At 45.6% G+C, this 21,266-nt stretch overlaps 8 protein-coding genes across 8 annotated transcripts in view; 5 read left to right on the top strand and 3 right to left on the bottom strand.

Moving 5' to 3' along the window:
* Window positions 1–155: 155 nt before the first annotated feature.
* On the top strand, window positions 156–2,684 carry PADG_00533 (uncharacterized protein; the record flags this gene model as incomplete). The annotated part of the gene is made up of 1 exon (XM_010758083.1): window positions 156–2,684. The coding sequence occupies one exon, from the start codon at window positions 156–158 to the stop codon at window positions 2,682–2,684; it is 2,529 nt and encodes an 842-aa protein (XP_010756385.1).
* A 417-nt stretch (window positions 2,685–3,101) lies between these two features.
* On the top strand, window positions 3,102–3,917 carry PADG_11111 (Ran GTPase-binding protein NTF2; the record flags this gene model as incomplete). Its single annotated transcript, XM_010758409.1, has 5 exons — window positions 3,102–3,276; window positions 3,360–3,424; window positions 3,487–3,558; window positions 3,628–3,726; window positions 3,804–3,917. 5 exons carry the CDS (start codon window positions 3,102–3,104, stop codon window positions 3,915–3,917), a joined length of 525 nt encoding a protein of 174 aa, XP_010756711.1.
* A 1,417-nt stretch (window positions 3,918–5,334) lies between these two features.
* Window positions 5,335–6,123, top strand: PADG_11110 (golgi apparatus membrane protein TVP18; the record flags this gene model as incomplete). The annotated part of the gene is made up of 4 exons (XM_010758408.1): window positions 5,335–5,371; window positions 5,437–5,452; window positions 5,660–5,749; window positions 5,823–6,123. 4 exons carry the CDS (start codon window positions 5,335–5,337, stop codon window positions 6,121–6,123), a joined length of 444 nt encoding a protein of 147 aa, XP_010756710.1.
* A 2,528-nt stretch (window positions 6,124–8,651) lies between these two features.
* PADG_00531 (uncharacterized protein) lies at window positions 8,652–10,190 on the top strand (the record flags this gene model as incomplete). The annotated part of the gene is made up of 1 exon (XM_010757573.1): window positions 8,652–10,190. One exon carries the CDS (start codon window positions 8,652–8,654, stop codon window positions 10,188–10,190), a length of 1,539 nt encoding a protein of 512 aa, XP_010755875.1.
* Window positions 10,191–10,650: 460 nt separating this feature from the next.
* PADG_00530 (uncharacterized protein) lies at window positions 10,651–12,003 on the top strand (the record flags this gene model as incomplete). The annotated part of the gene is made up of 1 exon (XM_010758082.1): window positions 10,651–12,003. One exon carries the CDS (start codon window positions 10,651–10,653, stop codon window positions 12,001–12,003), a length of 1,353 nt encoding a protein of 450 aa, XP_010756384.1.
* A 586-nt stretch (window positions 12,004–12,589) lies between these two features.
* PADG_00529 (glutaredoxin) lies at window positions 12,590–13,245 on the bottom strand (the record flags this gene model as incomplete). Its single annotated transcript, XM_010758081.1, has 3 exons — window positions 12,590–12,759; window positions 12,881–12,979; window positions 13,194–13,245. The coding sequence occupies 3 exons, from the start codon at window positions 13,243–13,245 to the stop codon at window positions 12,590–12,592; spliced, it is 321 nt and encodes a 106-aa protein (XP_010756383.1).
* Window positions 13,246–14,514: 1,269 nt separating this feature from the next.
* PADG_00528 (uncharacterized protein) lies at window positions 14,515–15,849 on the bottom strand (the record flags this gene model as incomplete). The annotated part of the gene is made up of 5 exons (XM_010757572.1): window positions 14,515–14,583; window positions 14,638–14,701; window positions 14,835–15,211; window positions 15,366–15,442; window positions 15,471–15,849. The coding sequence occupies 5 exons, from the start codon at window positions 15,847–15,849 to the stop codon at window positions 14,515–14,517; spliced, it is 966 nt and encodes a 321-aa protein (XP_010755874.1).
* A 3,296-nt stretch (window positions 15,850–19,145) lies between these two features.
* Window positions 19,146–21,266, bottom strand: part of PADG_00527 (uncharacterized protein) — a gene marked incomplete at both ends in the record, with an annotated part of 2,274 nt that continues 153 nt past the window's right edge. The window contains one exon of the mRNA XM_010757571.1: window positions 19,146–20,873. Coding sequence (XP_010755873.1) covers window positions 19,146–20,873 — 1,728 coding nt within the window. The remainder of the gene's footprint in view (window positions 20,874–21,266) is intronic.

Genomic DNA, 21,266 nt, shown 5'->3' with positions numbered 1-21,266 from the left:
TTTAACTAGCAAAAATGGCAATTGAGACGAGCTCAATCAAGGGCTACCTCAGCTTGACGCCAATAACCCTTCAAAACGCAAACTTCGAATCTTGAAGAATGAACCACACAAATACACCGTCAGCATATAAGCTGAGCAAAAGCTGCAATTGCAAAATGCCGGAAGATTTAAAAGTCAAGGGATTTCCTGATCTGTCGTCTAAGCTGTCCGCCCCCGCCAAGAAATCTCTATTCGAGCGCCAAAAAGCGGAAGCTGAAGCCAAACGGGCAAGAGAAAAAGCAGAAACCGAAGCTGTCTACGAGGATTTTGTGAAATCATTTGAAAACGATGGCGATACGTCTACGCGCCCAAGCACTGGAGAGAGGACAAGTCCATATGGTCATGGAGGCAGCGGGCACACAGGTGGCCCGATCGCCCCTTCAAAAAGACATTTTACAAGTAGCACGATGAGATCCGGATCTGGGAATCTGGGAGGATCACATCCCTTTGGTTCGAGAAAACGACCGTTCGAAACGCTACAGGCATCCCATAGGGACAGAGAACCGTCACATGGCCTTTTCGCTTTCGAGACCCCTTCCCCGGCCCATGTTGACGCCGCCGCAGCATTTCAGACTTCTGATGATGAGGATGACAAGGTCACAGACAAAAAGGAAGCGGAAAGAGCTGCAGCTAAGCCCACCCTTCATCTATCTTCGTTGCCACCGGGAACGTCTCCGGCAGTTGTCAAAGCTCTTGTTTCACATGCACTCGTTGTGGATAATGTTAAGATCTTATCGACAAGCGCCCAAGGAGCTGGAGAACGAAAAATATGGTCTGCAATTGTGACTTTGGCAAAAGGAACAGCTGCTACTGAGATGGATACTGTCGTCAGCTCATTGCAGAATAAATATCTGGGATGGGGTTACTATCTGTCAATATCACGACACCTCTCATCAGCCGCCATCAACTCCACCATGCCAGTGGTAACCGGGTTGACTTCTTCCACTTCCCAGCCATTCGGAGCACGTCCAACAAATCAGGGCCCGGGAGGTCATTTTGGTCGTGGTGGCACTCCTGGTGGTCATCGTGGTGGCTTTGCACCACCGTCGTCTTACGGGCCAGGTTATGGTGGGAGGGCTGGATCTAGTCTGCAAGTTGAGGTTAAACCTCCATCTGACCTGAAGCAGCTAAAACTCATCCACAAAACTTTGGAAAATCTCTTAACTTATGGTCCTGAGTTTGAGGCACTGCTTATGAGCAGAGCGGAAGTACAAAAGGACGAGAAATGGGCTTGGATATGGGACTCAAGGAGTCCGGGTGGGGTGTGGTACAGATGGAAGTTATGGGATATCTTAACGGGCGCAAGAAGAACTAAGAAGAGGCACTCACGAATGCGACCTTCTCCTATTTCTGTTTTCGAAAGTGGACCAGTTTGGATACCCCCAGAGAAGCATCTACAATTTGAGTATGTTACCAAAATGGATGAGTTTGTATCCGACGAAGATTACGATTCTTCAGATGAGGATGATTCAGACAGGGAGGATGAAAGACGTCTTGATGGCGGAACTTTAGAAGGTAATAGTGATGGTATTGGTCACTTAAATCCCCTCCAGAAAGCAAAGCTCGCATATTTGCTTGCAAAACTCCCTACTACAAATTCGAAGTTACGAAGGGGCGATGTCGCTCGCGTCACCTCATTTGCGATTCGCCATGCTGGGCACGGCGCTGATGAAGTTGTGGACATGATCGTTTCTAACATTACCAATCCACTTGCTTTTACTAGCGCTAACCCGGAACGCCAACGACGGGAAACGGAGCTTCGTGGTGGTAAACCTGAGGAGGTTGATGAGGCGAACACGGAGCAAGACAACCAAATTATCCCATCTTCCACGAAGCCATCCTCAAAAGAAATTCTAGATACTTCATCTGCTAAGCTGATAGGCTTGTACGTAATCTCTGACATCCTCTCCTCGTCATCTACAAGCGGGGTGCGGCATGCCTGGAGGTATCGGCAACTATTTGAATCAGCCCTAAAATCACACAAAACCTTTGAGCATCTTGGACGCTTGGAGAAGGAGTTGGCTTGGGGCCGGCTGAAGATCGAAAAATGGAGGAGAAGTATTGGCAGCCTTCTGTCTCTATGGGAAGGCTGGTGTGTTTTCCCTCAGTCAAGCCAAGAACATTTTGTTCAGGTATTTGAGAAACCACCCCTTACGGAAAAAGAAAAGCTTGAAGAACAGAAGCGTGCAGAAGCGGAGAAAGCTACAAGTGTTTTTGGTAGCAAAGGAAAGAGTAGATGGAGAACGGTTGACGAAGAGAGCAATACAGCACCCGCAGATACGGGAAGCGGTTTGGAAAGCGAGAAAATGGACATTGATGTTGTTGTTGATGATGATGATGATGATGATGGGGTGCCGATGCCCGATGACGATGATGTTGATGGGGAGCCTATGGATGACGACATTGATGGCATTCCGATGGAGGATAGTGATGTGGAGGACCTGGATGGTAAGCCGCTGGATGAGAATGGTATGGACGAGAGCGAACCACCCAGTGCGGCAGGGTGTGAAACTTCTCACCCGTCGGGCGACAATACATTTACCGAAGTCCCTCTAAATAAGCCACCTGAGACTGAGCGCCAACCTGCTCCTCGACGTCGTCGACCCAAAGCGGAAGACATGTTTGCGGATTCAGATTCCAACTGATGTTCATTGTGGAGCACCCCTTTTCATGAAGTGCTAGGGTCTCTTTCATTTCAGCCCTTTAATGTACAGTACTGCTTCCCATTCTTTTTATTCAAACGTGGTGTAGATTGTGCCCAATATATTTTGTTTATTTTAGACCTCCACATCCATATATCTTCTCAGTTTGATTTTATATAATAAGTTGAATTTTCTGATAGAATATATTATGGCAACATCGCGAAGAATTTAGGTACTGCCAAGCTAACCCCTTTTAGCGATGTTTGTTTCGCTTGAGTGCAAAAACCCTTTACTACACTACTTGTAACCCCACTACAATTCATTCCTGGCAGTTAATCCCAACCATCAACACTGGCGGAGATTTGATCAAATTGTCGTGACGCATAGACCAGGGAGTTTCTTCTATAAATCCTATACAATATGACTGGTGAGTTTATGATTCATTTGTCCTGCGTCCTTCTTTCTCGTCGTGATTTCCTTTGCGACCGATCCTCTATCCTACAAGCAACCATTGATCCAACATCTCTCCTTGACATAACCGGCACGAGTATCGCTAACGGATATCGCTTTCCTATAGACTACGCAACTGTTGCTCGTAAGACCTACACACCTTGACCTTTTATCACTAGTAATCGGACAGAGCTGGACCTCTCTGCTAACGACCCATTCTCTGAGTAGAGGAATTCGTTTCCTTCTATTATAACACTTTCGATACTAAGCGAAGTGCTCTTCGAGACCTTTATGTATGTGAGGAGCAGCTTAGGAACAACTATGATGTATAATTAGCTGATGATGAGGGCTACAGCGTCCCAATTCGATGTTAACCTTTGAAACAGCCTCTGTCCTAGGTACCGACGCGATCATAGAACGACTTACGGTCAGTACGCAGCAGTGGCTGGAGTGATTTTTAAATTCTATTTCAAGTGTATTGATTTTGGTCAACTAGGGCTTGCCGTTCCAAAAGGTTACACATGTCCAGTCGACAATCGATGCACAGCCAACTGAGGAGGGCGGGGTTGTCGTTCTCGTGACTGGTGCCCTAAACGTGAGTTTCAATCAGCTTCTGCTCTTGGAATGCCTCCTCGAGTGCTTGCTAATGCGGGAAATATCGCGAGATTCTAGGTTGATGAGGAACCAAAGCCGATGAACTACTCGCAAGTCTTCCATCTCCGTCCCAACGGGACAGGAAGCTTCTACGTCTTCAATGACATCTTCAAGCTCGTCTATCCCCAATAAATATTGATTCCACTTATCGAAGTACGAATGGGAGTCGGAGATGGAAGTGTTGCGAGGGAGATTTTGGTGTGTATAAAATTTCGATACCACTGATGGTTTTATAATGGTGTGGCCGGGAGCGTTGTCCAGAATATATGTCGGGAATATAATATGGTCCACGCAGACGCTGGCCACAGTGCTTCCTACCATAAAAAGAAGAACATGTGGTTTACGTCTCTCCCGTTGCTACTGTCCGTTTCCATTTTGTTTTAGATCTGGAGAAGGAATGCAAAATGCAAATACCAGCAAGGAAATTCTAAAACAATCTGCTACATCATCGACCAACTCCCGGAACCGCGTTGAGATCGAAAGAACCTATTGTCCTTCTTTCAAAATTGGCTGCAAGTGAATATTGTAGCTCTACCCAGTTAGTATATAGAATTGTACGTACATTACCTGGGGCAGTAAGCTCGATTAGCTGTTAAAAGGTCCCACATAACTCTCTATTTAAAAGCTCAAGTCGCAGTCGGGTTACTGCTTCACGGTGCCCCAGCTACGTAGGCAAACATAAGCTGCGCCCAGCCATTAATTGACAAATATCCCCATCATCTGCGTGTCATACGATTGGCACCTTGGTATCATCATATCCGTCTTCGGGGAACAATTTTATGTGGCAGCCTAGCGATAAGCCATGGAGTCTACGCGCGTGAGGTTGTTGTTGTTGTGGGTGGTTCCCCGAAGCTGCAACGGGTGGTAGGCTTGGCGTTCTAAAATAGGACTAGCGCCAATCGTCAGCAGCAGGTTGAACCTGATCAGGCCATTCATGTCTCGAAGCAGCTCATCTCAACCACACGAACCACTTAATTCAAATACCTACTTTCATCCTAACGAACTCTACTTACCAGTTTTCGCGCAATTATACTCTTTCTCAACAGCCGGCAACCTTACTTCGGAACCAGTAGAGCGACCAGGAGTTCAAACAACTTCCTAGACAAGTTGTTTGTTCCGCCACTTTGCGCATCGCTTATCAAAAGGCATCAGCAACACAAAGATAGAAAATAGAGCTGGAATCCGGACTCCTAGATTTTGCGCTTGATCTTCTCCTTCACTTAATTACATTGGATTTCCCGGTGTGTGCTGCGCGCAAAGACCATTAAATTACATCCTTTCCAAGCCGGTTGGGGGACCTGGTACGTTCGACCTTTCGCGGTTTTTGAGACCTCAAAACTTGCCCTGACGTAAATCACCAACTTCTAGTCTGTCAATCTCAGCGAACGGCATTCTCTCGATTGTAACCAACGGCGAAACTCATTGCTTAGGTGGACATCTTGTCTCGACGGAATCCCAAAGTCCTTCAGCGCAAACCAGAGCTGGGCGTGAAGTTTCATCAGCGAACAAATACCGGTCTTTCTCGGGCAAGTTCTATACAGTCTTCAAAATGACCATCGCAGAAGAGTTCAAGTCAAGGAATTTCAGTAGGTCTTCTTTGATTTCCCTGTTATGTCACGACGACGGAATGGCGTAAACTGACCCTGGACAGGTATTTATGGGCAATGGTTAGTAAAGCAAATTTCAGCAGCCTTTGTCGCCTGTTCGAAACTGGATATAGCTGTTTGGCTATATTATATGCGTATCGTGATTATCGTAAAGATATTGGCAATTGGAGCAGGTGGTCGACTTTGGGACAGACTACATGGATGAGTGGTCTATCGTTGGCCACGGTCTTGGCTCTCGTCTGAATTAACTAACGTGATTTCCTACAGGACCGGTGTCCTATGCATACTCCTATGTTTTGCTCTGGGAATTGCGAATATATTCCACATCAGAGTGATAGCTTTTAGTATAGTTTGCTTGTAAGTGGCATCATTTGATAAACCCCCCCAACCTTCCTCTAAGATAGCGCAGTTATCTAATATAGCCATATAGAGCATCATCATTCCTTCTCATCTTCGTGGAAGTCCCTCTCCTACTACGAATTTGCCCGACGTCGTCTAAATTCGATGCATTTGTCCGACGTTTCACGACAAACTATATGCGCGCTCTGATGTACCTCATCCTCAGTATCATTCAATGGTTGAGCATTATTGTCAGTGCAACCAGTCTTATTGCCGCCGCCTTCTTTCTCTTATTAGCAGGCGTTTTCTACTTATTGGCCGGCCTTACAAATCAAGAATTCATGAGTAGCAAGACGCTAGGTGGCCAAGGTGTTGCGCAGATGATTATTTAGGATGGAAATAACCCCTCTATTTGTTAAATCTCGCAATATACGATACTCCCACAAGTGCGAATTTTCGGTGGACCAGCGGCAAACGTTTAACATGCTCGTGTTGGAATGCTTAGTTTGTGACGGCTGAACGGGGAGGAGGTGCATTCAGTATGTGACTATTGCCTTTGTTTGAGATTATGATGATTAATTGCTAGTATTATTGTACTCTATGATTTTATTTTGCTCGTCGTGGTGGAAAATGACTTAGGAATATCATTCCCGTATGCCCACCTCGGAGAATATTCTGGTTTTGTTTTTGAATTAGATTCTCCCTCCCTCTCTCTTTTTTTTCCCTCCCCCCTTTCTTCATTTATTCATCTATTTTTCTTTTCTTCATCATTTTACTTGGTGGTATTTGGGCGTACCTTTTATTTTTCTGTTACCCTCTATGGTATGTGGTTTTGGTTTTTCTTGGGGCTCTTTAGACAGTTTGTTGTAACCCATCGTCTGCCAATTTTTAGGCAGACAGCTCCTCGCGTAGTAAAGGCGTGGATTAATGAAGTGAAGAACTCTCAAATATGGGCTGAACACAAGAGCTGATGTTTGCTTGCCATATCGAGTCGTTCCGGATTTGAATTCACCTCTGCAGAATCCTTGGGGACGGGGGCCTGCCTGCATGACGCTCTCATTTGTTTCCTCGTCGGATACGAATAATGATATAGTCGATCATCACACGTCCTCTGCTATAGTCGCCAACAGAGCCCTAAATCATATAACATCTCACACATATCAAAAGAGAGGTGCTGTTGCGATGTCATAGAAGACCAATATGTCAAGTAAAGTCTTTCTCAAAATCTGGAATGACATGAAGGGCCGATTCAAATACACCTCTGAGTCAGGAACTTGTGCCTCATTTTGGTAACCAGCTAATTCACAATGGGAAGATAGGATTAAAGTTTGAACAGAGCTATGGGGTAACTCGCGGCAGATATCTCTGACCTACCCACAAAAGGAGTGATCCATTCAAGGCGGCAAGTGATAGCATGGTTCAACCAGGGAAATGCAATTCCCACCAATCAACAATAATGATGAGGTTTCAAAAGATAAACTATTCAGAGTTACTTGACAGGACATGCTCCGGGGATGCAGTCTAATATGTTGATACTGAAACGAATGAATGACAACAATGATAATAGCATTCTCAACACTTTCATGCGAAGACTGGAAGACCAACTACAATCTGACCCAGGAGTAAGATCAACCAGACAGGGCAGGACCCGCGATTTCTCTGCTCAGCATGCTATGGTGTGAGCTCAACGGCATCACCAAAGGATTCCCCTGTTGTTGACATAATTGAGAAGTGTGGCAACTTTAACAGCGAGAGCCAGAGCGATAATAACGCTCATTCATACCACTCTATCTCAATTGGATAGGACTGCAAAAACTGCATACCTATTTCGGTTCTTATGAGGTTGATATATATGTGCACCATGGATGCATCCATGCAACCCAGCCTGCGAAGAGGAGAGGAACGGGTGGGTTAGCAATTTGTTTTCCGGATTGGAGGATGTTGTGCAGGATTGCGTTGAATGCGATATGGGAGATGGAAGGAGACACTGCTTGGCTGGAGATTTGAAAATATCAGACCGTGAATTGAAACTCGGTGTTGTTGCTCGTTGATGGTAGGATTTACTTCGTGTGTGCAAGCTACTGTGTGCTGCGCGAAGACGAGATCCATACCCCGCGGTTGGGCTGATAGGGGTGTGTGTGGCTGTGGTCGGCTGCGCCATAGTTAACTACGGACGGCTAAGCTGACCCTTCGCATCGAGGATGCCAACAGCTAAAGTATGCCTGAGGTATGAATACATTTCAACACCCTTTTACCTCAAAATCTGTACTGCCATTCTGAGAATGGCTGAGGCGCATATAGGGAATTCCCACCTAGGGCATGGGCACTCAAGCTAAGAGGCCAAACAACGTAACTAGTTGCCCTAGTGACTCATAAATTATGATCCTTTTTCAGGATGCCCTATTTAGTGTAAGGCTCCATGACTCTAATAAACAGTCCTTCGGCGTGGTTCCCACTTCACCCATCATGAACTTGAAGCCAGAAGACGTTCAGATGGGATGACTCCTCAGGCTCTCAGTCAAGCTACCTGTGCTGCTTACATCCTCGCCTGGAGCTAAGAATGGATCCCTGTGTGTGGGCGGGTTGCGGCTCATCCAGTCATTCTCCATCAATGCGTTGTTTAGTGACTCTATTGAGCTCTGCTGCCTGCCAGCTCTAGAGCGAAACCAACATCGAGGAATGATATATTTTGCTGACTCGAAGAATTAACCATAGAATGAATCCTTCATAAATCTCAGCTCTTCTCCCAGTTCTTTTTTGTTCTACTTTCACATTTCTCGTTTCATCCTTATTAGCTCTTAAATTTAATATACTGAGAGGTTTACATCTATCGATCCACCGTAAGATTCCGAGAATTTTGCTATGAGGGTTTCGCTTGTTCCTCTTCCCTTGAGATAAATCTATCCTGACAACCGCAACTATGGGTTGTTCTAATTCCACTCATGTGGGCGAGGAATCCGACGCTGACCGGAGGGCGACAAAAGCACTGAACCCCTCTACCGCTTCTACCCTGCTCCCGAATTTCCATTCAGAAACACTTGAAGCTCCTTCGCAGACAGGACTCTCTATGGAATACCAGCTGGCTGTGACAGCAGTTACAGATGCATATATCGAGGAGACAAGAGAGTTCGAAATGACCCTGATGGAGATAACGAACGAAATATTCACGGAGCAATATGGAGATCCAAATGTAGCCGCATTTTACTATGTTCCAGAAGGCACCGCTGTCCCGGAGGAAAAGATGGAGCCTGCTAAGGAGTGTCGCGTCTGTTTCCAGGCTGTTTCCGTCTGCGCGTCCCTGCTGTATCCGTGTAAAAGGTGTACGGAGTTTACTTGCAGTGATTGCCTTCGGAAAATGTTCACCACAGCCTGTGTTGATGAGTCCCGGATGCCTCCACGTGGTTGCTGTGGTCCGCTAAACATTGGAGTGGCTGTCTCTGTCCTTACTTCAGAGGAAATACTTCGGTTCAAGGCCAAGCACGAGGAATGGTCGACGGCCAACCGTGTGTATTGTCCAGTCCCTACATGTTCTGCCTTTATCCCCTACAGGCTATTCCCCCCTGATTACCGCCCGACTGCTCTAAAACTGGCCAAGCCGGAAGTGAAAGAGAACCCACCATCAACTCTTAGCCCAGCACAACTACAGACTCCGCCACCCACACCTCCTTCCCTTCCCTCCTCACCGCGTCCACAGCATGCATTTATATCATGCCCAGAGTGTGCCATTGAAATATGTTGCGCATGCAAGCAGATGGCTCACCTTGGCGCTTTGTGCCCTGAGGATGCAGGAGAATTGGATCCCGAACTGGCTAAGCTCTTGAAGCAATGGAAGGTCAAGCGCTGCCCTAAGTGCCGTGGAGCAGTAAGGCGAATGTACGGTTGTAGCCACATTGCCTGCAGATGTGGTGACCAATGGTGCTGGCACTGTACTCAGCCTATCGAATGGTGTCATAAATATGGTTGTATAGATAACATAAGTGAGGACGACGACGACGATTCATACGATGACGATGGAGATGACGAGAATGAGTATGAAACTAGGAATCAGGGCGAAGGTGAAGCAGCTCCTGCAATCAGAGACCTGGACCGAGGCGGTAGATATCGCTGGAATGATAGAGACCATGACTTTGGCGAAGAACCCGTTTTACACCATTATGACCCCTTCGATTGCTACCACAGGTGGACCAAGGCTGAGACTTCAGACGTTAACGATAGGCAGAACTACGCCTGTGAACGGTGCTGGCGTGACATTGCTCCCCGCCAATTTACGTACCCAGAAGTGGCGGAATTGATGGAACAGGGTTTTATTTTGGAGAAGCCCATTGTGGATGGAGAAAACCACGAGATTTCAAATCTGAGGCTTTTTCTCTGCAATCGATGTATGCTGATGCTCTGTGATGACTGCCAGGTCGCCAACACTGCGGAAAAGGTAGCTAGAAGACAGTGGGAAAGGGTGTAGGATGATGCATGAATTGACCTGGAGTCTATGCTTTACGGTTTTTGGCGTTGTTTGTATGAGGTGATGATGATCTTGATTTTCTTCTTCTTCTTTTTAATCTTCGCATCCACTTGGCGCTTTGCAGGCGGATGTTGTTCCCAACAAATATTTCTTTTCTTTGCTTCCTTTTTCCTTCCGTATAGCTTATTCATCTGTCTATTTATTCCCCTTTTCACCAGGCGGAATAGCTATTATCCAAATCCATTGGCCAGTAGGGAATATTGTTGCGTTCTTAGACTCCGAGTAACTTAGCTATTAGTTATCTTTACTAGTTAAAACAAAGGGGGGGGATATTATGTCATCCAGAACGTCGCCCAGATTTCGGACCTTAAGTTGAAGCAACAACTACAAAAAAACTTCAATCGATCTTCAATTGGGGTTGTTATACAATACACCCCCACCAACTGGCCCCATTCCCAACATGAATATACCATCTTCTTCCATCCATGTCCCTTTCCGCCGCACCGCGTATCAATGCCTCCGCCAAACCCAACTTTCGAGCCGCATGCCGCTCCATGGTGTTCAGCGGCAGCACCAGCACCAGCATCAGCAGTGTCGTCTTTTGTCCGCGAAGTCCACCCCATCAATGTCCCGGTTTACTGTGAACCCCCAACGTAGAGCTAGTGCACAGATCTCTGCCAACTCTGTTCAACGGTGTAAACGGACTATAGTGGTGTGTCTGGCTGGCATTGTCGCCAGTGGCCTGGGAATGTATGCCGTTATTGCATCATCGGAGTTAGATAAAAATGTCCCGAATGATAAAAAGGCTCCATCGACACCATCGCAATCAGACAGAGGTTCTAATATGGGTAGAATTATCAAACTTGATGGTCCGTCCGGTCTAGAGGAAAACCCAACAACGATCGTAGTCGATGGCGTCGAACAAGTTCCCACTGGAAACTCCACAATCCCCAATTTCCCCAAATCCATCAAACTTCCCGACAGCAGTTCCCAGCACATAGATAGACGAGTGGGCGATGCGCTTCCCTCCAACTCACAGACGGAAGAATACACGTTAATCGGCCTAGGTATTCGCACCGTCTCCTTCCTCAGCATCCAGGTCTACGTCGTGGGTCTCTACATCGCCAAATCAGATATTGCAGCTCTACAACAACTGATGGTCCGAAGAGCTGCAACGCCCGTAAGCGTTTCTGCTGTAAACGAGAGTGCTGTCCCTGCCACCTCCCTCATCTCAACAGAGCGAGAGACGTTGAAGCAAATGCTCCTGGACCCGGAGCAAGGGGAGGAGGTGTGGAATCAGATTCTTAGGGAAAACGGGATCCGCACTGCGCTACGCATCGTTCCTACGAGGAATACGGATTTCCTACATCTCAGAGATGGCTGGGTTCGTGCTATTACGGCACGGGCACAGAGTGCAAATGCATATGCCAAGGCCCTTGCGGCAAAGCAGGGTTCTGGCATGCCGGCTGGCGCAGAAGTAGTGTCTGAGTTTGCGGATGAGAGTTTTGGGAATGCGATTAATGAATTTAAGACGCTCTTTGGTGGTGGGGTAAGGAAAAATGTACCAAAAGGTCAGATTCTGTATCTTCTCCGGAACAAGGTGGGCGGGTTGGAGTCGATGTTTGACACTGGGAGTGGAAATCCGATGGTTTGGTTGGGGGAGGTAAAGGATGAACGGGTAAGCCGGTTGTTGTGGGTGGGATATCTGGCGGGAAAGAAGGTCGCGAGCGAGGGAGCAAGGAAGAGTATCGTTGATGGAATTATGCAGATCGTGGAGAGGCCGGTTGGGACTGTTGCACAGAGAATTGCGTGATAGGATGGGGCTCCAGATTTTTTTTTTTTTTTTTTTTTTTTTTTTTTTTTTAAAAAAAAAAAAAAAAAGCTAAATTTGGTTTCCCGTCTTTTATTAAGGAGCGGAGGGGAAGAAATTCCCTACGCAACATGTTGTGGGAGGTATTCTCCTCTTCTCAAGATATTGTATTATACTCCTTGTTTTCCTTTCTAAAACTCTCCATGCATATATGATTTGGATAGCCAAAACTTGATGTAAGCCAGAATGGATGGGTTCATGACATGCAATTGCTATTTTTTCTCTGCTGTTGTGTATATCTTACGTGTTATTAATGTTGCTGATAGCAACCCAAATTATATACGGCGTGAAGTAATAAAAAAAATCCCCCAATTAACACAACTCAATTCCATAGAAGTTCGAAGAACAAAAACCATTTATCCCGTTGACTTATCCCACAATCAATCTATCGAGGTATTGCTTGCATCTACCCGTGAGGGCATCCCTGTCCTCTCCCCAACACTACTGCGCCCGTTCTAATGCCATTGGACGTGAAGAAACAGAATAACCTGGTATAGTAGGAGGTCCTCATTTATTTACTTGGTGTATCTTAGACATTTGCTTTGAGAGCTTCTGCAGCTCGCAGGAGGGCGGGAAGCTCAGCTTTGCGGGCTTGCAGGTCGGAGTTGCCACCAATGTGTTTTTTGCCAATGAAAATGTTGGGCACGGTGCGCTGAGAGGTGATTTCTTCGAGAACGTGTTGGATAGCGGTGCCGTCCTCTGGGTTGCATGACTTTGTTAGCATCGGAAACCCATGTTATGTATTTATTTATTCGGTTGGAAGTCGAAGGAGAAGGGAATGGTAGTGAGAGGAGACTGGATTGAGGAGTTAAAATCGTACTGATTTGATCCAACTCAAGTGCAAAGAAAGGTATGCCCAGTTCTGTCAAAAGTGCCTTCGAGGCTCTGCTGTAGGAGCAGTATGATTTCGAGAACACGACTGTAATCGATTATTTTGGACTTACTGTTAGCTATTTTACCCTTCCAGCAGAGGTTTTGGGCCGCTTTGAGGTATGAGGAAATGGGCAATGGGGTTGTTCTAATTAAAGAACAATAGCACCATAAACAGGGGTCGAAACAGGGTTCTTTTGCTTCATAGAGATATTGATGGCCGCGCGAGAAGCAAATTGCGGAGGTAGGGAATTAAAACGCACCAACACAGTGATCGGCAATGATGCTCTCAACCTTCGTCTTTACAGCAGACATTGTTGCTGGGTTTGATCCGGCTAGGGAGCCGAAAAAACGACGGAATATGGAAGCTATGTTGGGCAATGGGTTTAAGGCTCAGATGCCTTATCTTTACCAAGGGGGTATAGAATGAGGCTTACAAACTAAGCATCTAATGAATGTTTGTTGATGATTGTGGTGATAACTGATGTGTTGATATTGTGAGATGAATGTTTGCGCCAACAGAGTGTGTTGTAGTTTGTTGTTGGAAGGCAAACTAAAAAAACTTTTAGCTTTTTAACTCTGAGATTGCATTATTTTTGCCTGCAATACTCAACTAGTTCGTTAGTCAATTAATATTTTAGATTTGTAAGAACAATTACTGCAAGCATGGAATTCATTTCAGTCTTTATTAATAGCATAAAAGTGTATAAATAGAAATAAACAAAAGTGGCTCACATTTCCCCAGTTTTGCCACTGTAACCAACTTTTTAGTAGTTAAAGCAATGACCGCATCGACGCCGAAATGGCACCAACTTCAATGTTGTCATCGCCAATCAGGCGAAATGAAATGACTAGTTATCTCTTTCCAATGACATACATAATGACATGGATGGGCCATCCTGGTTCAAAAGCTAGCTCATTCGTGTGCCAAATTGTTGGTTAGAATAACTCTCAGCATGGGATCTTGCATGCCCACCCCTCTATAACCAGTTAATTGGAGGAACGAGGTGATTGGTAACTAGACATGTTCGCATTTTATAGAGGATTGCTGGTGCCAAGCATGACCTAAATTTGAACTATCAATAATAATTCAAAATGAAAAATGAAAAGATGGATACAAGAAAAGAAATATCTTTTATGATATCCCATTTATCATTCTTTCTCACTCCTGGGAACCCCCAGACCCCCCCTCAACGCAGAACATTTCCCTGTCAGCCTGATGGTAAGGTGTAAAGAAATCATCAGGAGGCCAAGTCCTCCAGATTCTTTCTCTCAATCCCCAGGTCACCGAAATGGCGAAATTTCGTCCTGGCACAATGTATATTTCGAAATATGCAAGTCTGCTTTGGAAGACATGATCAGCCCGTTAACCCCGCCCTTTATTCCTGTTTCAAGAGGGCTAAACCACATCTCTCTTTGGTCGGGAAAACGTACTGCATGGCAATGCACCTGTCTCGGCCCCCTTTGAGAAAGTCACAAGATCCTGATCCAGCCTTTGACCGCTCTCAGGAGCTTTCAACCAACGTGATGGGTCAAATGCATCGGGTTGCGGGAAGAGCTTTTTTTTTTTTTTTTTTTTTTTTTTTATCGCGGTGCATCATCCATGAACTCATACCGACGATTGTCTACGCCATTGTCAATGACCAGAGTGGACTGCATATATTATGCGCACTAGAAAGGCACACAGGAAATTGAACTTAGACGTACACCAGCAGCAACGTTGTAGCCATTGAATTCGGCGCCAGATTCGGGAACGACGCAGGGAAGCCTTCTGAGTACGCCATATGATAATCTGTCAGAGCAGGTTTTTTCCAGCAAATAGGATGAGATCTAACCGAAGGCCCTCCTTGACGACAGCAGTCTATATTGCACCATCTCAACGGTAATAAATTCCCAGCACGTACAGTTCTTGCCGTCTGTTGGTATGGAGGGCGACGTGGAAGCAAAAAACCAAGCGGATCAAGTATAGTAACTGCTCCAGTTTTTGAAAACCCAGTTCTGAGTTTGGAAGGGGAAACTCCCTTGTCAGCTCTGCCCTCAGCGTTTTGTATATCTCCCTGTTCGCAACGACGTTGTACGTTGTGATCGTCAGCGTATTCCTAGTCAATTGCGACGCAACATCAATGATGTTATGTTCTTTGTTTCTTGGATCGTCCACATCTGGATCGTCGCCTATTTGAAGTTGGGGGAACACGGGTTCTCGTTTCAACGATGGTTGCTTTTCTCTGTTCTCCCTCTTCTTGACATCCTGGATCCCTTGAGATGTTATATCGTACCAGCCCTGTGCACTGATTCTCAAGAAGAAAACCGATTAGCCAACACTTTGTTCATTCATCCAATAAATCCAAGTTCAAGGGGGTGGGGAAAGGAATCTAGTTTCCTTTAACTCTAGAGTCCAATCCGATCCAGTTTTAACCATCCAACACATTACCCACCTTTTTCGCCCACCACAATTCCGACAGTTTGATAACGCTCTCATCCATCCACCCAGGCACTGCAATCTCCAATATTCCTTTCAACGCAGGAAACAGTTGAAACACCCACAACCACCTCGCTATCGACCTCGCGAAGAAAATATGCTCTTTGCCAAAAGTCTTCCCTCTCCAAACACCCATACCTCTTATCAAATGCGTTCTCCGTGATGGTATCAACAGACGCGGCACGGAAGGCATAGTGCAGATTAATCCTCCCCACGCTGCACAGCCGGTTTCGGATGCGATTCACGAGAATTGTAGTGTTTGACTGAATGATCGGGTGGAGGTCTGGGAAATGTTTGGGGGAGAGAAGGGGTCCCAGCGCTGCGCGCTTGGTGAGGAATGTTTCATCATTTGGGGTTGCAAAGGGGCTGGGTGCTATGGCGTGTCCTCCCGGGAGAGCCTTGTAAAATGACTGATATTTCGAGTATTCGGGTATCGGCATGGTAGATTCTGTCATAGTTTGCCGGATCACCAAGGTGGATTTCGGTCGGAGAGATGCGGATTACCGGACCTGTCGAATGTGGCTATGTCTAATTGGGTTCTCAGTTTGGAGAGTTTGCCTATCATATTTCAGATGCAGCTTCTTTGTCTGAAGATAGAGCTTTCCGCTACGGATCCCGTTATAATAAAAGACATAGAGGTGCGTTGCAGCCGCCAGTCGTGGGCCGTCAATATGGGCCAATGGATGGAATATAAACGGTAGACGACGACTGCTACCGCGTATGAGAATGTGACTGTGGATACCAGGGCAATGGCAAACAGCCATGCTAGAGATGAGCGGAGGAGGCCCTGAACCATGGATTCTGTGAATATTGTCATATTCTGCCTTTCCTTTTCCTTTTCCTTTTCTTTATAAAGGGGCCATTGTTCACCTCTGTGCTTTCTTTTTAAGAAATTGATAACTATAGAAGAAAATCTCAGGCACCAATGCCACGAGGAGGAGTGGTGACATGTTGGCATTTATTCATGACAGCGCCTGCTGAGGTGTGGCCGTCCATGTCTTAAATTTCAAAGAAAAAGGAATATTCTGAGGAAATAAACGGAGGCCTCAACTCCTCACCCACCGCACTCATCACAAAGAATTTCATGCATGGGAAACCATGAGGCATGGCATGTTTGCAGGGGAATGGTGGAATCGATACGGAACAGGGTGAACGAAAGGAGCAACGAAAAAGGGACAGAAGTGGTTTGCTGAGGTAGAGATGTAGCACCTCAACACCAGCTGAGCTCCAGGTATCAATCCTTGTTAACCAATCCGATGTTATTAATTTCATTTTAAAAATGAGGATGTATTCACGCGAGTTGTTGTTGTTGTTGCCTGATGTTGGTTTTTCGCTGGTTCCACTGCCAATAATGCCGCTTTGCACTTGTCATTTTCAAAATTCATCCTCTCATTAAATACCTAAGAGGGAGAGAGATGAGCACCTGAAGGAGGCCGGCGAGATCGACTGCAGGAAGCAGGACTGGGTACGGGGTGCGGGTGGGGAGTTGGTTAAATATATCAAAGACAGTTGTTGAAAGTGATTGGCAGATCAAATTGTTTGATCTTGATCTTAAATATTTCATGATTCTAGGACTAAAAAAATAATTCATTTCTTTCTATCATTAGATCGACATTTCAACAACAGATCTTGATAAATAGTTGCGTAGATTGTTGAGAAACGTAGAAAAAGACTACCTATTCAACTTTTTGAGCAATAGTTATATATGTGCAGTTACACACGTTAACAGAGTCAACGCCGATAAGCGATGGCTTTCAATATACCAAGGTTAGAAGGGAGGAGAGAGGTGGCCGGAGGAGGGCGTAAGCCTTCTCCTCATCTTCCCACTCCCCCGCATTCTTTGTCTAGGCACTTTGCTCTATTCGATTGTATGCACATAAGACGTGGAGAGCCCCGTGCTGCATTATATTATGCAGTGATGGCTAGAACCTATTCGCCGCGGTCAGATATCTATCAAGCTCATTGATATCTTTAAAATGCGCAAAAGTCGGATGAAAGAGAAAGGAAGATGAGGGAAAAAGGAAGATGAGGATATACTCTGCCAGATACAACCAATTCGCTAGTAGGAGAAGTTTCTCTTTTTTTTGAGCTATGCATGCACGTACGAACGTGCATGGTGAGGTCATGGTTTTCGACGGAAAATCTTCTGCATGCATAAGTCCATTGCCAGCTATAAAAGATGAAAGCCCTCTCCTTCGCTTATTGATTGATCCCGCTTCAAAGACAGGCTCTTTCAATTTATTTCTTTAAAATCAGTCTTACATAGAGCTCAGGGTGAGGGAGAAGAAAAGCTAGGTACACAGACGGTGTGTTTCAATGGTTTCGGTAAAAGAGGCCAGAGAACAAAAGAGGAAGAAAAAGGATATATTAAAACCATATGCAAATTAGCGGAGGAGTAAAAGGAGTAGCAAAAGGAGTAGCAAAGAGAGGCTACTGTCATGTACTTCGGTGTTGAGACAACGAAATCGTTCTGTTTGTATTTGATATGTATATAATTTCTGTCTTCCCTTTATTTCTTTCCTCTCCTTGTCTTGTTTCCTTTAACTATTCTCCGAGATGAGAAGGGACGGAAGGGACGGAACGAGATGAAATCAGTTGGTGAAATAACGAGTACACCCGGAAGGTTTTATGCATTATGTACCAGGGAGCCAGAGAGGCAGAGAGACAGAGGAGGGGCGGGGGGAGGGAGTAAGGGGGAGAGAGTCATCCTGTCACATCTTGTAAAATGCACACTCACGGGACGACTAATAGTGGTATTCAGGTTTGTATATCCGTGATTGAAGGTGATCTGCAGAGGAAATAGAGCAAACGAGATATAAAATAAGAAAAGAATAGATGGGTGGTAGCGGCAGCGACGGAGGCTGAAATATAGAGTTTACAAGAACTCAGAATCAACGAGAAAGGTCGGGGAACGAAGTTGAGACGATATATTTGTTAGAAAACAAACAATGGGAGGGAATAAGAAAAGTGAGGCATGCTAGGAAAAAAGAAAAGCTGGCTCGAGAAGGGAAACAACTATAGTTTAGTGAAGAAGAATCATAAAAGTCGTAAGAATAGATACGCTGCAAAAGTAGAAAAAAAATAAAAATAAAAATAAAAAGAAGGAAGGAAATCGATAGATAAAAGAAAACAAGCTCTGGCAAATAGACAATCAAGAGGAGGGGTATGATGAAGTAAATAATGGCTGCTGCTGTCACTGCTAAAAAAGACAAAAAAAAAGAAAAGAGCTGGAAGAGGAAAAGAGAGGGGGAAAAGAGAGAGGAAGCAAGCAAGGATATGCATATATAAAAACGCCGACGGGCTGCAGCTGGGCTGGGCTTCACAATACAGAAAAGAAGGAAGGAAAAGCAAGAGGGGAAGGGAAGAGAGAGAAACAGTAATTCAACTTCTGGCTACTTTTGCTTGGAATGTATAATACAAGAGTCGAAATATAATAGCTAACACAAGATTTGAGAATATAGAAAATAAAGAAGGGGGTTGGATGATAAGATAGGATGCCGAAGGGATAAATAAGGAGGTGACACAGGCCATTGGAAAGGCTGCTACTTTGCTGACAGGGTTTTGTCGCAAAATATTTTTCTCTGAAAAAATATGAAACAAAGGGAAAGAGGAAGAAAAAATCTTCATGGAGTGGGTGGCAGTAAAAAGCTAGGTGATATACCTCTTTCCTCCGACTTTCTGACTGCACGAAGGAGAAAGATGAAGAGTGAAATACATGCCAATCTCCGATTCGTATTTACATGACAATGCAACAACCACACCCCTTCTCCTTAACAGGAGGCATATCATCTGCAGGCAGAGGTTGAGGGTGAGGTTTCGACACTTGCGATGGCTTGGGAGATAGAGAGGACTGCACGGTTGGTATAGTTTTGTAACCGCCATGATCTGTCCCGCTCGTGCCTGGCCGATTGTTGAGGTCTGGGGATTTTGGAGATTTTGGCGTTGGTGGCCATAGGGTTTGGTTGTTGTTTGTTGTTGCTGTTGTTGCTGTTTCTTGTGCTTTCTCGACATCGAGAGCCAGAGAGGGTAGGGTGGGTTTATCAAGTTCATTAATGGGCAATGGCGCAAATTCTCTGTCATACATCGAAGGGACCTTTCCTTCTCGCTCCCACTGCTCTTGCTGGAGTCTTTTCGCGTGGGTGGGAAGAATCTGCTGATCGGGCGGGAGACGTGGATCCGGTTTGTACATGGTTGCTAACCATGGAGGATCCCCTTCTGGACGGTTCACCGCAGTCTGGGGACGGTTTTCACCAGATCTGGTCGATGGACGCTGACTGGATGAAAAGCTATTGTTGTTACTGCTACTAGCCGTGGCTTTGGATTTAGATGTCGATGTCTTGCGATTATTAGGTGGGACAGATGTTTTGCGAGTGGTGGTTGTCTGTTTGGTGCTTGTTTTGGACTTGACGGGAGAACTCGGCTGTTGTTGAGTGTTGCTGTTGCTGGACGGTCGACTCCCGGGAGGAGGTGTAGATTCTGCTGAGGGTGTTGATTGATTTTGCGGATGCGGCTGTGACTGCGGCTGTGAATGCGTTTTGGGTTCAGAAATATCATCAGCTGCGATCTGTATTGGATCGCTAAACTTGCGAGTCTTTGCATATGCAATATTATCATCATCTCCGCTCCCAAGCGTATTATTTCGAGTGCGATTTAGGGGGAATTCGCGTTCAAGATGTTCAAGTGGGATAGGGTGCGGACTCGTCGCAAGAACAGGTATTCTAGAAGAGCTTTTCCTAAGTCCAGAAACTTGGCGAAACACATGGTAAGTGTTTCCTCCGTCCTCGTACGGATCTGCAGCAATTTCTTCAGGTAAACGGGGGTCATCAAATACCATCATATCGGTGGTATTACGTCCTTCCTGTTCCTCATATGCAATAGGTGTGGGTGATGTGATACGCTGGCGCTTTTCTTCTCGAGTTCCAGGCCATTGTTCCCCAGGCTCCGCGATTCCATTTGCAGTATTGTTATGGGAATCGTGGCTCCGCCCTCGTCTGCTGCTTGATTTACTCCCGGCACGAACCTGTTGTTGATGGAACTGAATACCAAATTGTTGCAATTCCTCACTTTCTATTTTAGCCAATTTGTCCCGATGGATCCAATTGGCACTGTCTAATTCTTCGTTCCCGAACCAAAGCTTGTGACTCTTCTGTTCCCCAGATTCCATCACGTTCACAGCACTGCGGTTGGCTGATTCTCGACCAGACAAATCCAAGAGGCTATCTGCTTCACTGCCAGTTCGACTAAGGGCGGGTTCCCGTTTCCCCAAGGCATCCACTCGATTAGGTAGAAGATATCCCGTATCGCCCTGCATGGAGCCAGACCTCGACGAGTTCCTTGACAATGGGATTCCGTTCACGGCAGGCAGTTGGTGATGTCGTTGATTAGATTTGGAGTATGCGGCGGTCGAATCGTTCGAAGTTCGTCGCTTGGAAGCAGTTGAGGCATGTGCATTTTGTAGATGAGACTGTTGGGGTAATGTGAGCTAGCTGCTTGCGAAAGAAACTCAGGAGCAGTAAATGAAACCATATATGTAAACAAAAAAAATTAAAGGAAAGAAAGGAATGATTACAAAAGAATTTAACAGAATGTTGAATGTAAAAATATATGGCATAAATCAATATGTGTCAGCTCATTTGATTGGTATACTGACTCCAGGGAGCCCGAGCAGAGAGTTAGAAAGACAAGAGAGACACAATGACACTCCATAGAAACCCACATAAGCAGCAGGTGTAATTAAGGACCCATTGAGGCCTGAGACAAAGCCAGACAAAGACAAGAAAGAGGAAGAGACAATGATTCATAGGGGACAGAGTTACACATACATCTTGGCTGATTGGGACGGAGAAATCCCATGGCT

Source organism: Paracoccidioides brasiliensis (assembly GCF_000150735.1).
Source record: "Paracoccidioides brasiliensis Pb18 unplaced genomic scaffold supercont2.1, whole genome shotgun sequence".
Lineage (NCBI taxonomy): Eukaryota > Fungi > Ascomycota > Eurotiomycetes > Onygenales > Ajellomycetaceae > Paracoccidioides > Paracoccidioides brasiliensis.
This window is presented reverse-complemented; position numbering and strand designations above follow the sequence as displayed.